General features: G+C 35.8%; 1 protein-coding gene across 1 annotated transcript; it reads right to left on the minus strand.

The window, feature by feature from the left end:
- Positions 1-4,076: 4,076 nt before the first annotated feature.
- LOC147537024 (uncharacterized) lies at positions 4,077-12,606 on the minus strand. Its single transcript, XM_086642724.1, has 3 exons — positions 10,472-12,606; positions 7,105-7,226; positions 4,077-4,162 (listed from the first exon to the last, which is right to left on the minus strand). Exons 1-3 carry the CDS (start codon positions 12,604-12,606, stop codon positions 4,077-4,079), a joined length of 2,343 nt encoding a protein of 780 aa, XP_086498850.1.
- Between the last annotated feature and the right edge of the window lie 5,110 nt (positions 12,607-17,716).

The raw sequence follows: 17,716 nt of genomic DNA on the forward strand, positions 1-17,716 counted from the left end.
ATTAAATTTTGAGTTATAAAGAAAGAGGTTTAGTTGATTAATTTCATGTGTCAGAATGTGAACTAATATGGTGGATCTAAATCCTAGATCTTTCTTCATCTTGCTTCCCTCTCATTTAATTTGAAATTATTGTTTTAATCATTTTTCAAAACACACCCATTTTACGAAATGGGTGTTAATCTTAAGATTTAATGCGAATTTACTTATCCCTTGGATCGATTTCCGGACTTCCGAACTTACTATAACTTGATCCCGTATACTTGCCGGAATAGACCCATTTTGGGCCTACCACAAAGGAAGAGGTTATATAACCTCTCCCTTTGCTTTTTTATCTTTAACACCAACAGTGTGGGACTAAATATTTGGTCAGAGTAAGGAGTTCGGAATAAGAGAGGAGTTCTAAAAGTTTGAAGGGAAGGAAAGGGTTCAAGGTGATCTAACACTTAAAAATTATCAGCCATCTTTTACTATTTTTTTTTTTTTTTGAAACCCCACATCTATTACTTAGAATTAGAAAGGAGTTGGGAACTTTACTCAAGGGAAGGGAATGATGGAATGTGAACTAATACCCCTTAAGTTATTAGTCCCACATCGGTTGTAAACTTTTATCTAAAGAGTGGGACCTTCTACATAGAATTTAAAGTGAAAACCAAAATATTGACATTGGAGAGTCCGTTACCCGAGAGGCCCGATGCCTGAGACACCCGAGAATCTTAGCGGGCTTGGGCGGGCTACGGGCACCTCCAAATCTGTCCGCCCGGTAAGTCCGATTTAATCTAATGATCAATAGGAGGGTTTACCCGATCCGCCCGAGCCCGACCAAATATTGTCTGTGGGCGTCCGAGCCCAGATGGTTCCACCTCTTAATGTAATACATTTTCTCAAGAAAAATGAGTGAATGGTCCAAAAGGGATTACCCTATTCAGGGTAACATCGACACTAATTTGGGAATTAGTTGAAGGTCCAACTAGTAAGTAGTTGGTGGGCCCAGAGCAAAAACGTACGTAAGGAAATCAGTCTCACTTTCCTCATACCCTTTTTATCTTATTCTTTTTGTTGAGAAATACCCCTTTATCCTGATTCCCTTATATCAACTCTCCATTTTTATCTCTAGGAAAAACTTTACAGTGCCTTTCTTTTCTCTCATTAAGAAACTTCTACAACCTCTCCTCTCTCTTAAAACTTTTACAATTTCTCATTTCTCAGGTGTTGTTTGATGGTGAAGAGCTAGATCAGTGGTTTTTTATTTATGGGTAGAGACCAGATTCATTGGGATGTTGAAGCAACAAGATGGATTTTTCATTTATTAATGGTGGAGAAGTCAAGTTTAATATGTGTGTTTGTGTGTCTCTCACCCTCTCTCACACAATTTGAATCTCGATAGGAACCCTAAATCCATATTCACATAAACCTGGATGCATCAAATCTGGTTTTAGAGTTTAAAATACAAAACGGGAGTGCTACATGTACAAAATCCTTGACATGATGACTCATTTTCACTAAAAGACAAAAGTTTTTCAAAGTTTGACTTTGATCTGGACCGTTCTTTTACCCGTATGACTCATCGTGTCAAGAATCTTTTCAAAGATTCTTTAGCATTTCCCAGTACAAAATGTTGTTTCTCTTTTTTGCATTTCTTCGTCTTTAAATATTTTCATTGTTAGATCTATATATAGGTCTTTTCTACAAAATTTGATCTAATAAATTTTAGATTTAAAAGTTTGAAGATGAAATTATTTTTTCTCTTTCTGTGTGTATGAAAGAAATTTCAGATTTAAAAGTTTAAAGATGAAATTATTAATTTTTTTTTCTGTGTGTATGAGGATGTTGATAATATTGAACGGATTATATTTTTTTATGAACGATGATGATGATGATAAAGGGGGAATGTTTTATAATTCATTTGTTGTTGTCAACAAATTTTATGTTCATGTTGTTAAAATCTGTATGAAAATTGAAAAGTGTATAGGACATAATCATATATACAGTACAAGACATTTGATTATGTACTGTACACAACTACACATGCAACAAAATGTCCTATACTTTCTCCCGCAAAGTTTAAGAAATTTGAAAAGTATATAAGACATAATTAATCATATGTACTGTACACTACAAAATGACATATACTTTCCCCCAAAAAGTGTAAGAAAATTGAAAAATGTATAAGACGTAAACATATGTAGAGTACATTACATTTGATTATGTATTGTACAGAACAAAATATCCTATAAAGTTCCACTAAGATAACTTATATTCTGGAAGGAATATACAGTACATTCGATTATGAACTGCAAATAACAAAATGCCTTATACTTTTTCCCCAAAAAGTGTAAGAAATTTGAAAAGTGTATAGGACATTATCATATGATTATCATGTATACATTACACTACATTTGGTTATGTACTGTATATAACAAAATATCTTTTAAATTTTGATTAATACAACTTACGTTTTGGAAAGTGTATAAGACATTATCGTATGTACATTACAGTAAATTTGGTTATTTACTGTACATAACAAAATGTCTTCTATATTTTGATTAAAACAACTTACGTTTTGGAACGAAGTTATAAGACATTTGACTATATATGTACTGTACATAAAAAAAATTTCCATCACTTTCTCCCTATATATAACTTACGTTGTGGGAGGAACGTATAAGACATTTAATATATCCTGTACATTTCAAATGGCAAACAATTTTTTAGGCGTTATTTTATGCGTTGCACATTTGTGTTTTCTTTTACATAAAAGTGAAAAACTTAGAAGTTTTTTAAAAACCTGCCCAAAATTAGAAAACTTCTTTACAGGACAAGAAAATAGTCCAGTACGGAGGAATGTGTTGTTGGCTGCTTCAACCCCATTTCTGCTCAACATTGATCCTCTCACATACTTCCTAAAGGGGCGGAACATTCAATGACCAAGCAGCTACACGTTGTTGATTTCATACTACAACTATAGTCTTAGTCAAGCCAACAACCATTCAGTGAATTATCTTGTGTTCCTGTGTTTCAAGACGTTCACTGAATCCTTCAGGATGCCAACTAATGTAATTCGAATGGCTAGCCATCAAACCAAGCAAGATCCGTATCCCCTATTTGTTGATGCATTGTTCCCGAATCGAAGTTATTCAATGAATCCATATTTCCACCACTCACTACAAACTTTATTCCCCCTCACAGGAAGGGTAATCCCCACTGCATTGAGTCGTAGCTTCTTGTTGTCACTTCCCCCGATTGATCCTCCCCAACCCTTCCCTCAGGCTTCCTAGTGAATGATTGAATTAGTGGGGAAGGGATGAGACACCTCTTAGCCCCATCACAATGACCTAAGGTACCACATCACCCAATTCAATAGTAGCATTTTGACGGCGAACTTTTCACTCTAAAAGCATAACATAAAGCGAAGAGGAACGGGTAAATCAATATATGGTGTGTTTGGATGGCGGAATCATGAATCCGCGGATTCATCCTTGGGATTTATGATTCCACGGATTCATGAATCAAAGTAATATTTTTTGGTTTGTTTGGCAACTAAGAATCCTATGATTTATTATTATTTGAGTATTTTTAAACGTCTTTAGAAAAAATATGATTTTTGAAAAAGATAATGATTTTGAAAAAAAATAATGATTTTGTAGAAGAAAATATTTTTTTGTTGATTTTAAGTTTGAAATTTAGGTTCATTAATCCAAAATCCTAGCAAATCCTAGGGGGTAGGGTAGGATTTTGGTCCAATACAAATTTTGGAATTAGGAATCCTTAGGATTCAAGAGTCCTAGGATTCTTGGTAGCCAAACAGACCAAGGATTCATGATTCCTACCAAATTCCACTTTTGATAGGAATCCTGCAACCAAACACACCAATAATTTTTTTTTTCTCTTTATCCTGAAAAGGTAGTCTTATTCACATCTTAACCGATAAAATATAACGACAGGGTTATAGTTCAGATACGTGTGATATACTGCTTGTTTGACCTTTTATAGAGAAATATATGTAGGGGAGTTGTAAGGTTGACTCGTGTACTCTTATTTTATACTACTAAACTTTCATCACAAGCCGAACTAGCAACTTATAGATGGGGTACGCGCTCAGTCACTATATCTTGAAATCTGGTTTCGATGAATTCTGCCATTGTGGGATATTCAGATTCCCAACCTGTCAGTTAACCACTAGAAAAGTCATTAAGTACCGAAAACCGATATTATTCAACTCTTCTTCTGGGAATACCCTTCATTTGACCGGGAAGCCGACCTCTTGCAGTATAGGTTATCCAGTCTCCGTCTCTAGCTTATGCGCTACCTAGGTGATCCCCTCTTCCAAAACAAGTTCAGCCTGTGGTTATGACTACTTTAGATACATTGAGACCTTTTAATGGAATCCAAACCTTAGACAAAAAAAATATCATGACTTTTCATTTAATTTTACAATTAAACAATATCAAACGTCTATCAAATCTATCGCCTGTAATTCGACAACTTCTTCAACCTGTCCTGGTAAGACTTTTCACTTCGATAATGGACTAGAGTTAATAACCAAAGATTTGCAATCTTGGTTCCATTATGATCGCATTATCCACTAAGGTAGTTTCATCTACACCCCTCAACAAAACGGGGTTGTTGAATGGAAACACTGATATTTGTTTGACGTCTCTCGTGGTTTGTGTTTTCCGCCTAATCTTCCCCTCAACTTTTAGCAGAAACGCTTAATAACAACAACTTACCTTATAAATAATATGTCGAATTCAATTTTAGCTCATAGGTCTCCACATGATATTTTGTGCACATTGTAGCGGACTACTTACATCTCTGTATTTCCAGATGTCTCTCTTTTGCTCACAATGCCAACGTTACAACTAATTTGACATGCGAGTCAAACCTGAATTTTTGTTTTATCTCTTTTAAAAGAAGGGATACACCACATGCGGCCTACAACCTTAAATCTCTTTATGACTCTCAAAATGTCGAAATTTCTATAGGATACTTCCCCTTTTAGGCCCTCTCTGGGAATTCCTCAACATCCCAAAACTTACACTCCACTAAATCCTGTGAAATATGCTTTGGCCTATTCCACTCCAGTAACGCCCTCCGCCTTGCCTTTGCGCGACTCTGTGACTCCCCTTTTGGTTATGCCTCTAGCCTCATCTATTTCTGGAATTGATGCTTCATCTCCTTCCTCAGCAGAGGTGCCCACCGTTCCTTCTGAGTGTGTGCCTTCTCATTATGAAAACTAAACGTATAAATGATTGAATATATGAACCATTGTAATTGAATAGGAAGTTTATTTATCTTTGGCAAGCATTGATGCTTCTGGCTACAAATTTGATACGCAAATTTTACTTAAGTCAACCCTACCTAGACAAAATTTGGGCTCCGCTCTCAATTAAAACTACATGAGATATTTTTCTCTCTTTTTTGTTAATATTAGAGAGATTTTCTCGCGAAGTACTATAATGTGGATGGGCTTCGCAGTGTAGATCAATGATGAATTTTGAGAAGGCAAAGAGAAAATATGGTGTGATTAATTACATTGTTTATTTTGTTCTTAGCCTTTTTATTGACTAATTTGGCTAACACCTTTTCTTTTTCTACATATGACACTCTCAAGAGCTCTGGTAGTATTTGAGTAGTTCTTCTTTAACATTTGTATCTCATTAGTTTGCGTCTGATTTTAGCTAGGTAGTTTTTCTTTAAACCCTCATTAATTAAATACTAACTTATCTTCCTTGTGTCGTTAAAGTGTAATTACATAAGTCTCGTTTTAAATGGTTTCTTATTTCCCTTCTAAAATCATTTATACTGATTTTATAAATTAGGGTTCGACAACAAACTAAGGTATCTTAAACCACTAAAAATTAACCTACAACTTTTTGGGCACATAATAAGTTGTAAATCTTTCCAAATTTTCTTTAGTCTAACTTGAACGTTCTTCATTAATTGTACCGGTTCCAAGATTTCTAACTTAAAAAGGAACAAAATTTGGGGAAGATAATAGAAAATCCTTCAAAATTTTATTTTGATTTGATATTCATGGAACATTTAATTGTGGGATCTTGTTTTCGTCCGAAGATCATGTACAAGATTTCCAAACAACGTCAGCTTCCTCTATATAATAATGCCCAATGCTTCTTGTTTTCATTCACACCCATCTTGTTCCCTTCGTTTTTCTTCTCTAAAACTTTTCCCCCATCTTAGTTAGCCACATGAAAGGAAGTGAGTGAAAATCAAGGTTTGCTTAATTTTTTTTGTACTTCATAGTGATTGGTTTTCATTGTTTCTCCTATTATATTGTCTTTGTTAGATTAATTTTGGTTAGCATTTTTTGTTACTTTTGGGTCGAAAGTGTTAGATTCAAGATGCATGGCATGTTGAATTATACTTTTTTTTTTGCATTGAAATTATATCAAGAATATTATGAGCAATCATGAGATTCAAAAATACCACAACCCCTTAAACCTTTAAGTTTGACTATATTTTTGGTTGGTGACATTTCTGGTCACCTTCTCGACGATCCCGCTCCAATAACCCTCTCACCTTTTTTTCAATGATATCAAGTCAAAGTCCACTTCCACGATTTCAAAGTTAGACAGGAAAAAAAATGTATTTCGTATTATGTGCTCCAAGTGAATTGGATATACTAATGTCTAGGAGTACCTTACCAATTTGAAATTGTACTTTTTTTTCGAGATAATGGAAATTTATATTTGTAGTTTTCTTACCGTTGCAATAATGGAAATTTATATTTGTAATTTTGTTTACAGTGGCAATAATATTTAGACTGAAATAGAAAGATACTAATGTTTTATTCTGAAATGATTTTTTAAATAATTAATTCCATTATTCTATAGATGACTAATTTTTAAAGTTGTAAACACTGTCTTGATTATCTTAGGTATTCTTTTCTTTTTATGCTCTTTAGATATAACCGTTTTAGATTGTTTTGGTATTTTATTCATCTATTTTGACCTCACAAATATTTTCTTCAATACACGAATGTAGTTTCTTACATGAAGGAAATGGCGTCCATCAAATTTGAACGTCAGGAAGCTTCTTATACAACTATTTTCCAAAGTTAAGGTCACGGGTTCGGTTCCAGCTTACATTCCACATGCTTCAGTAGAGTAGACATGTCCATGGGATTCTGAATAATTTCATGACACTCTGGCGCATCCTCATCCATTACGGGATAGTGAAATGCAGCGAAGCGTTTATCTTCAAGAATCCTGCACCAGATAAAAAGAGGTAAACTGAAGGAACTTGCAATGTCCACTCATTCAAGAAATACAAGAAACTTGAAACTATTATCCATGAAGTTCAAGACTTACATTATTGTTTTGAGTATAATGTCATTATTGATGGATTTAAACCGGATCAAATAGCAATATGTTTAGGAGTAACTTGGTAATGAAGAGAGAATTTAATATTTCAATTTTTTCTATATAGAAACGTCCCTTTGTAATTTTGTACCAGTGAATTTACTTGTACGATTATTTTCTCTTGAAATAAGAAAGTACAAATTTGAAAACATATGAAAAATGTACTATTTTTCTACTATGAATTCAATATCAATCTTAATTAAAGCAATACAAGTAAAAATTGGGAAAAAACCCCGACAATTAATAACAGAGTTGTGACTTTGTTTGCTAAGATAATCTAGAGTTAGGTCGGTGGAAACTTAGACTTTTCAGTAGTTGCAAAACAAAATTACTTTTTGCTCAATTATTGTTATTATTTTTTTTTTATGAAAGAAAATAGCATTAAACCACCAAATATACAAGGTTTCTAGAGTAGTTTAGGAACAAAAGAAGGTACAACATTCCAAATTTCTCTTTTCCCGCAGCGTCTACCCCATTTCGCTAGCGCATCTGCCAGGATGTTGTTTTCCCTCGGAGAATAGGTAAAGATGATGCCTTCGAACTTGTCCTTGAGAGCTGTAACTTGTTTCAAGATCTTCTGAGATTGCCAATGAAGTCCATTACTGTTGTCATTGATGAACTAGATTATTGCTAGATTGTTACTCTCTATGTGTACATGATTTAAGCCCAGTTGTATTGCCCATAACATACTAGAGTGAATTGCCAAGCTTTCACATTCTTCCGCGTCCTGACATCGTACTGCGTCCGCTGCTGCTATGATAAAGTTCGCTTTCTGCATCATGAAGGATGCAACCAATACCTGTTGGTTCAGTGATTGTGGAAAAAGAAGCGTCGACGTTTAACTTTAGAAATGGTGTCGATGGAGGTCTCCATTTTTTATTCTTTGGTTTTACCCTACATTTGTTAGTGATAATAGACTCAATTTTGAGTGGGTTGGTAGAAGCATTGTTGATCCGAGAGATCATTTGTACAGGGTTTTGTTTATTTGTTGAAAAGCAATTTTCGCACCTGGCTTTCCAAATAAACCACAGTTTTTTTGCATAGAAATTGATAGTTTCTTCATCAAGTCTTTTCCATTGTTTTATCCATAGATTGACTGTTGTTAATTGATCCGTCTTGACCTGAAAATGAAACCAGATTGCTTTCGCAAAAGTACAATGTAACATCACATGGTCAAGAGTTTCATATTCATTACAATTAATGCAGGCGAAAGAGTTGTCAATCATTTTATACGAGGAGTCGTATTTATATTCCAAATAAATAACCAATCATTTTGATCGTGCAGTGGCTCTGCGCTTCCTGTCCTGAGAAAGTTATACATAGATTTAATCGAGAAGTTACCTGATTTAGTCAACGTCCATATAGGTTTGTCTTCTTGGTCTGCCTGTAAGTTCATGATTGCTATTGATCAGCAAATATCATTATCAAAACAATTATTTATAACACTCATATCCCAGTTATTATTAGTAATGAGCTGCGCCACCCATTCCAGATTCGAACCGCTCTGATTAATAATGGGGGAGGATGATTGAGAATCTAGTAGTCGTGCCAGATATTAATATGATTACCTTTATTGATATCCCAGAAGACCAGACTCTCCATCTGCTTGTACTGCTTGCTAATAGATTTCCACGGCCAAAAGTGATTAGCTTTGGGAAGGGATGGATTTCTAGATTTGGGGAAGTATTTTCCTTTGAGCACTTGAACCCAGATAGCTTAAGGGTTATTTAAAAGACGCCAATTAATCTTGTTGAGGGGGGCTTGATTATCAAGGAGGGGAAGACGAAAGCCCAATCTTTTTTTTCTTCGTCAAATTGTTTTATATCACATTGTCTGTTTTACTTTTGGGTGTCTCAACAATTTGATTGTAAATTATGTAAGAAGGGTGACTTTTGATAATAAAGTATTAAGGTTACTTCCCATTTTTAACACTTAATCATAGAGCATAAACCCTACAGGCTACAAGGCTTGTCTTGTTTTTTTTGTTGAAAGAGGTTTGTCTCGTTAAGACATTAGTTGTTTCTATTCTTTTTTTTATTGTTGAATAGTTAAGATTATATTAAACAACAAGAGTTCTATTACAGTACATAGTTGAAATAAAATAAGGGATATTCTTCCATGTCTGCGTTTTATTCATCTTCCTCGCCCACTTTGCCAATCTGTCTGCCATAGTTGTTTTATTCCTCTTCCATAGTTGTTTCTATTCTAAGAGCTAGAAAAAAAGTTTTTTTTGGGTTAATTTCGTTTTGGCCCCAAATTTATGACCAAATTACCGTTTTAGTTCCAATAAGTGTCCAACAGTTCGATTTGGCCCCAAAGACCACTTTTCAGGCAGTGCTGACATCATCAAGTCAAATGCAATACTTTCCTATACCCGAAATACCCTTCTGACCATATCTTCTCTTTCCCACTTCAAATCCCGAACAATCACATCAATATGACTAATAAATGCCTTATTTTTTACCTTCCCAATACATTTACTTTCTCTCCTTTAACTTCATCAAACAATCAGAACTGTGAAATTAATTCTTCTTCTCACTACTTTTCCATACTTTTTCTCTCTAGAAATTAATCTCCCTTCATGAAGGTAGTAGAAACCTCATCTCTTCAAATACACACTTTATCTCATCTTTCTTCCTTAATGCTCACAAAAGAGAAAAGAAATAGTTCTCTCTTAAAAAATTCATTAAAACAAATTTGTATAAATACTATGTTCTTCTTCTCATATAAAAAGATTTATTTGTTAAATCACACGTAAAAATTAGCTCTCTCTCTCTCTTTCTCTCTCTCTCTCTCTCTCTCTCTCTCTCTCTCTCTTTATTTTTTTTTTTGAATAATATGATTGAATTGAAAGAGAAAAAAAGAGAGGAGCAGAGAATTTACAAGCCTAAATAGGCAGGAGCTGCGACAAAAGTCGCCAAGGCATTAAAGCCGAGCCCAAAAAGAAAAAGAAAAAAGATCGCACATCCCCACAGACCACAAAAGAAACAGCCCTAATTTAAGCCCGAAACCCACAAGAGTAGCAGAACTACAACGATAATATGAAAGCCCCCCAATTTCCCACAATTTCAGCGAACCCTCTATATTTAAACCTTGGCATATTACGGCTCCAGTGGTACACAAAGCATTTAGCTGAAAATATTATATCTTCCGTAGTCCCCGTCTTATCGGTGAAGATCGCCGCGTTCCTAGATTTCCAAATGGCCCAAAGAATCGCCTTTGGAATCATATTCATGATCGGGTTTCTCCCTTTGAATCCTCCCCACGCTGCCAATAAATCTGAAGCTGAGGCTGGGGTTACCCACGAGAATCCCAACGAGCCAATAAAATAACGCCACACATGGTATGCTATGTCACAATGAATGAAAAGGTGAGATCCTGATTCCTCATCTTTCTTGCACATCGGGCATCTATTAGGGGTTACAACCCCCCGCCTTTTCAATAAGTCGATTGTAGGAACCCGATCTAAACATAAAGCCCAAAGAAAGAAAGACACCCTCTGCGGAACATTCCTTCTCCAAACATCCAAAAAGACCTTGGACTCTTGATCCGTGCCCTCTGCCAATGTATCGTAACAAGACTTAACCGAGAGCTCCTTGCACTTTGATGAAATCCATACCCTCACGTCCAGGCTGCATGATAAAATAACCCCGTCCAATAAAACCGTCAATCTATTGAAATCCTCCATCTCCCATTCTCTAAGCTCGCGTCTCAAAGAGACCGTCCATTTCCTTTCCACTGAGTTAAAAAAATCAGATACCTTGCCTTCATTGTTAACGCACGTGCGGAATAATATGGGGAAAACCTCTCGAAGAGGTTTCTCCATTATCCAAGTGTCCTGCCAGAACTTTGTATTATTCCCGGAACCAACCTTGATCATGGTCCTGTCGTGAAATACATCCCAACGCTTGTAGATTCCTTTCCAAACCGAGCATCCATAGGTTCCTTTCGGAGGGAGAGAAATCCAGCCGCCATAAGCTTCCCCATACTTTTGGCCTATGATGGTCCTCCATAACCTATCTCTTTCGGTCCCGAAGCGCCATAACCACTTCGATAAAAGAGCGTCGTTCATAATCCTGAGATTTTTGATTCCTAAACCTCCCATCGATTTGGGTTTACAAATCAACTCCCAAGCCACCCAATGAATTTTCTTCCCCTCTTCTCCCGAGTTCCAGAGAAAGTTTTTGAAACTCTTTTCTATATTAGAAACCACACCGATGGGCATCGAAAAGAGAGACAGAAAATAGATAGGGAGAGCTGAAAGAACGGCCAAAATCAGAGTCACCTTACCTCCCCGAGACAGAGTCTTTGCTTTCCACGACGATAATTTACCCGAAACTTTCTCCGAAATTGGGTCCCAAAGCTTCTTCGACTTATATCCATGACCTAATGGTAGCCCAAGGTAAGAAGTAGGAAGGGATCCTGTGACACACCCGAACAGCCTTGCTAACTCATCCAGCTCATGAACCTTGCCCACCTCAATCACTTGACTCTTGGAAAAATTGATCTTCAGGCCCGAGGCTGCCTCGTACCAAATTAGGATGTCTTTGATCTTTAAGATTTGAGAGCGGCTAGCTTGAATAAAGAATAAAGTGTCATCCGCAAATTGGAGGTGAGAAACCATTGTACCTGCTTCCTTAACCCTGAATCCTTCTATCCAACCTTTGTTTTCCCCAATAGAGACTAGAGTACTCAGAACCTGAGCCACGAGTAAAAATAATAACGGGGAAATGGGATCTCCCTGCCGTAAGCCCCTCGAATTCTGAAAAATTTCCGTAGTCGAGCCATTTACCAATACTGAGAAAGAGGCTGTAGACACACACTTATAAATCCAGCAGAGCCATTTTCTTTTGAAACCCATCTTGGTCATGATTGAATGCAAGAAGTCCCAACTCACCTTGTCGTACGCCTTTTCGAGGTCAACCTTAATCAGGATGCCCTCTGTGCCACTTTTAATCCTTGAATCGAGCAGTTCGTTAGCTATTAGAACGCCATCAAGAATTTGCCTCCCTTCTATGAACGCGCCCTGATTAGGAGATATAAGGGTCTCTAGACAAGGTTTTAACCTGTTAGCCAGCACTTTGGAGAGGATCTTATAGGGTCCGCTGACCAGACTAATGGGGCGAAAATCATTGAGCGACTCAGAGGCACTCTTCTTAGGAATCAGCACCATAAAAGTTTGATTTAACCGCCAGTCCAAGCTTCCTGAAAGCCAAAAATCCGTCATCATTGCCATAATGTATATATATATAGCCGAACCTTATTCTTTTTCCCTAGCTAAGTTAAATCTGATAAAAGCATCGAGCTCCGTTTAAACGATAGAGAAAATTTTGAAACTTCAATTCACGATAAACTAAGTCAAACGATAGGGAAAATATATGAACTTTAATTACTGTTTGTATACTGTAATGGTGATAACCCACAATTGCTCAAGCAAGCTATTTTGGTTAGCTATTGACCAGATACTTTAATGGGGAACATGCCTGCTATAACCAAATACTGTTCTTGATTTTTCATAAAAAACATACTATGTTGTTCTTGAGGTTTATTTCACTTATTTCATGTAAATCCTACTTGGGTAAGTTTTAATATGATATTGCTAGTATTGACTTTATCCTTTACCCTTAAGATCTGCCTATCCTTTATATATGATAGAGAGAGGAAGTTACAAAGAGAAAGATTTCAGTAGCTTTTTTCGAGTCAACCATCAAACATATCATCACGAAGTTCCTCTTCGTCAAAAACAAATTCAGAGAAATTAAGTCTTACAGAGCGATCTCTTATTTGGTTATCTAATTTCTGCTACCCATTTTTTCATCCTTACAGTAGTTTACCTTCATTTGTTTCATGGAGATAATGGAGAGAAAGTAAATGTCTTGGGAAGGTAAAGAATAAGGAATTTATTAGCCGGATTGATGTGATTGCTCGGGATTCGAAGTGGGAAAGAGAAGATATGGTCAGAGGGGTATTTAGGGTATAAGAAAGTATTTCATTTGACTTGATGATGTCAACACTGCCCGAAAAGTGGTATTTGGGGCCAAATCGGACATTTATTGGGGCCAAAATGGTGAGTTAGTCACATTGGGGGCCAAAACAGAATTAACCCTTTTTTTATAATTAACTTTGTTAAAAATTGAAAGAATTTATCCATCTCCTGATACAAGAAATTATTAAAGTCTCTTCTCTAAACATTATTCTTCCTTTATGAAAGACCTAGAAAAATCATGATAATTTTAGCATTTTTATATATATGTAAATATTATATGTGAAATTTTAGAAAACTATTTCAAAACCATCAAACATGGGGTACTCAGTGCGGAAGAAAATTAAACGAACATTTAATAAGAGTGTCTTCAGTGCAAGACTCACTCTTAAACTCCTAAGTGCTACCTAGGACCTTAGAGTTTTTCTGAGAAAAAACCTCTCCAATGCAAACCTCAATTGAGATCTTAAGATGATGTGGAAGCATTAAATTTTAAGATGTCTCAACTAGAAACTCTGTTTTTGAGATCTCTTTTGAGAGTCTTAAGTATCTTAGTCATCGAATTTAATTTTTGGACCAATAAAATGAATGGAGTGCATTAATATGCATCACCAGATTGTTAGTAATGAGCTACACGGCTAACAAATTGAAGCATTATAAGATATCAGAATTACAAATTTGGAAATGGTATGTTTTTAATTGGTAATTGTACGCGACAGACTTTCAATTCAGTGGTTTATGAATGATTTAGTTTCTCCGTTGAGAGGACTTCCATTGTCAAGAAGAAGGTTCTATATTTCATTGTGGGAAAGCATTCCAATTTTCATTTGGTTATGTTTTGTTCTTTCGTGGGTTTTATTGTTAAGACGAAAGGTTGAAATTGCAAAAAAACCAAACACAAATTACTTCGTTTTGAGTGGTTATATGATTTATTTCATGAAGATCCTAGATCCGAAGTTTCAACGTATCAGATTTTGTATCACCCACTGATTGGATGTTGTGTTTTCGTTGATGAAAACAACAATATTCAACTAACTGATTGTCGAAAAAGAAGCCATTGGAGTTACAACGGCATCGTATCTCAAATAAAATTGATGGGCTCATCAATGTGTTTGAACGTTGTCAAAAGTGGGCTTTCAGTAGGGCTCTCGACGGTCTGCTCTAGTAATTAGAGTATTTGGAAGATGGTTTCGAGTCCAAAGCTAATTTTAGCTGCAAAAGATGAACAAGAAAGACCTCTTTGCTTGGTGAACACTTCAAACTCTTCTGCTATTTTAACTAAGGAATGTATGTGCCTCACAGATGATCAATGCCAAGAGAATCCTGAGACTTAGTGGTTTAAGCTATTTCCAAGCAATATCAAAGAAAGACATTTTACTAGTTTTTGAGGGAGAAATTGATTGCTTCGTTACATTTAAGTGTTAATAGTTGAGCATAAACTAACATAATTTTTCCTATCTTTAGATAGTTAGTAGTCTTATTCATGGAGTTTATGGTATGCCCACGGTTTGCGTTTCACTTTGTGGCGACTGTCAACCGTCGAAAAGAGTTAAGGCATATACTTTTGGGAAATTTTAAATAAATTTACCATTTTTACTTGTCACCCTCACATGTCTTTTACATGAACAAACTACATTAAATGGGAGAACATATAAGAAGAATAGCGAGTGCATTTACAATTGAAAAATAAGAGAGAAGTCCCTAATTCAGTCATTGACATGTATGCGAAATGCGGAAAGATAAAGGAAGCAACCCAAATGTTTCATTTATTGTCGTCGAGATTGTTGCAAACACATGTTTGCAGAACTTATTTGCAACACAAATTGTTGCAAACACTTGTTCGCAAAACAAATTGTTGCAAACACGTGTTTGCAGTGACACTTAAGGGAAAAATGTCGTTCTTTTTTTGTGAAAAATTACACTACTGCCACCCACCACCACCTCTGCCACCACCACTCCACGTCTCCACCAAGGTACGACTTCCACCACAACTCCACTACCTATGGTGTAACTCCACCACTTTATCCGCAACTCCACCACCACTCCAAGGCCACCATCAATGAACATATACCATCATCACAAACACTTGGCCACCTTCATCACTTACAATTCACCACCTCCGCCATTATAACCACAACACTTCACAACTTCCGCCACCACTCCACCACTTCTGCCGCAACTCCACCATATGCGGTGAAACTCCACCACTACCACCTAACCACTTCCGCCGCAACTCTGCTACCACAGTCACAACCACTGTACAACCTCTATTACTTCCACTCCACCATTTATGTCGCAATTCCACTGCCACAGCAATTGTTCCACAAACACTTCACCACCATCACTACCAATTAACTAGTCCACCACCACACAACACCAACTCCAGTAACACCATTCCATCACTATCGTTGCAACTTTACCAACAACATCACCAACACCCTCTCTATTCCACCATAATCACTACCACAACTCCACCCAGACCAATCAAAACCACCACTACTCCACTACCAAACACCACATGGTAGCCTTTGAACGGCTGCAATATATTGGTAAAGAACACTTTAATTGAAAGGGTAATATAAAAGTCTTTGAGTAAGCTATACGTGTACCTAAACGAGGTCTAACTGGGCTTCGGAAGAAATATACTAATATTTCAATATGTTGTATAGAGCATCTCTTTGTAATGTTGTAAGACTCAATATACTTTTACTATATTGTTTTAGAAATAGAGCAGCCGAAAACTGCATACCTCCTCAAAAATATTATTTTTCTATGATGAGTTATGCATCTTGATCAGGTAGATTTTGTATATAGTAAAAGTGTACTTTAAAATTATCAAGCTTCGTTTCTTGACGTTTTCTATTTAACATAGTATTTAAACTTATACCCGCATTTCAATTGAAATATTAAAACCATGGACGGAACAATGCGAAGACTAATCCAGGCTATAGCTTAGGGAGCTCTTAACAGTTAAGTTCAAGATAACAACAAGTAACGTAGTTAGCCTAGTTGGTAGAAACCATACCTATCTCCCAATAGGTCGGAGGTTTGAGTTCACCCAAAAGTGTGATTCTAACATTTTTTGCGTTTGTTTTTTGTCCCCCAAATTTAGTCTTAATTTTACTCGTAACCTGTCATTTTGGCACTCAATTGTGTCTAGTCTTCCTTTTTACCCACCTTTTCTTTTCACTTATTCTTTTGTACTTTAATTTTCTTGCTATTTTTACGTTCTTATTTTCTTTTATCTCTCTTCCGCTTCATCTTTTCTCTCAGGTATTTAATCTTTCTCTCTTTCTCTTCGTCTCCCTCTGTCTCTTAGTTGTTGTGGGGGAGGGGATGGCCCCCTTTGTGGGAAAATTCCCTCTTCGTAGACGTAATTTAGTATTTTACTATATTTTGTTTCATTTACTTGGTAAGACAAAAGGGTTTAGGTCCTATTATTGTGTTTTGTATCGAATCTAACTTCAAAAAAAAAAACTTTTCTCTTCTCAAATCTTAGTCATGTCTATTAGTAGAAAAAAAATTATCATGAAAACTAAACGTATAAATGATTGAATATATGAACCATTGTAATTGAATAGGAAGTCTTTATCTTTGGCAAGCATTGATGCTTCTGGTTACAAATTTGATACGCAAATTTTACTTAAGTCAACCCTACCTAGGACAAAATTTTGGCTCCGCTCTCAAGCAAAACTACATGAGATATTTTTCTCTCTTTTTTGTTAATATTAGAGAGATTTTCTCGCAAAGTACTATAATGTGGATGGGCTTCGCAGTGTAGATCAATGATGAATTTTGAGAAGGCAAAGAGAGAATATGGTGTGATTAATTACATTGTTTATTTTGTTCTTAGCCTCTTTATTGACTAATTTGGCTAACACCATTTCTTTTTCTACATATGACACTCTCAAGAGCTCTGGTAGTATTTGAGTAGTTCTTCTTCTTTAACATTGGTGTCTCATTAGTTTGCGTCTCATTTTAATTAGGTAATTTTTCTTTAAACCCTCATTAATTAAATACTATCTTATCTTCCTTGTGTCGTTAAAGTGTAATTACATAAGTCTCGTTTTAAATGGTTTCTTATTTCCCTTCTAAAATCATTTATGCTGATTTTATAAATTAGGGTTCGACAACAAACTAAGGTATTTTAAACCACTAAAAATTAACCTACAACTTTTTGGGCACATAATAAGTTGTAAATCTTTCCAAATTTTCTTTACTCTAACTTGAACGTTCTTCATTAATTGTACCGGTTCCAAGATTTCTAACTTAAAAAGGAACAAAATTTGGGGAAGATAATAGAAAATCTTTCAAAATTTTATTTTGATTTGATATTCATGGAACATTTAATTGT

This window comes from Eschscholzia californica, unplaced genomic scaffold (genome assembly GCF_041429995.1).
Source record: "Eschscholzia californica isolate CP2 unplaced genomic scaffold, dmEscCali1.0.p SCAF_5, whole genome shotgun sequence".
Classification (NCBI taxonomy): Eukaryota; Viridiplantae; Streptophyta; class Magnoliopsida; order Ranunculales; family Papaveraceae; genus Eschscholzia; species Eschscholzia californica.

Excerpts from the sequence above, each read along its gene's own strand:
- LOC147537024 (XM_086642724.1), bottom strand. The coding sequence starts at position 12,606 with ATGACGGATTTTTGGCTTTCAGGAAGCTTGGACTGGCGGTTAAATCAA. Across the intron at positions 7,227-10,471 it reads TGGAGCCGTAATATGCCAAG|GATTCTTGAAGATAAACGCT; the intron begins GTTTAAATATAG and ends TATCTGGTGCAG. Across the intron at positions 4,163-7,104 it reads TCTACTGAAGCATGTGGAAT|GTTGGGAATCTGAATATCCC; the intron begins GTAAGCTGGAAC and ends GTTAACTGACAG.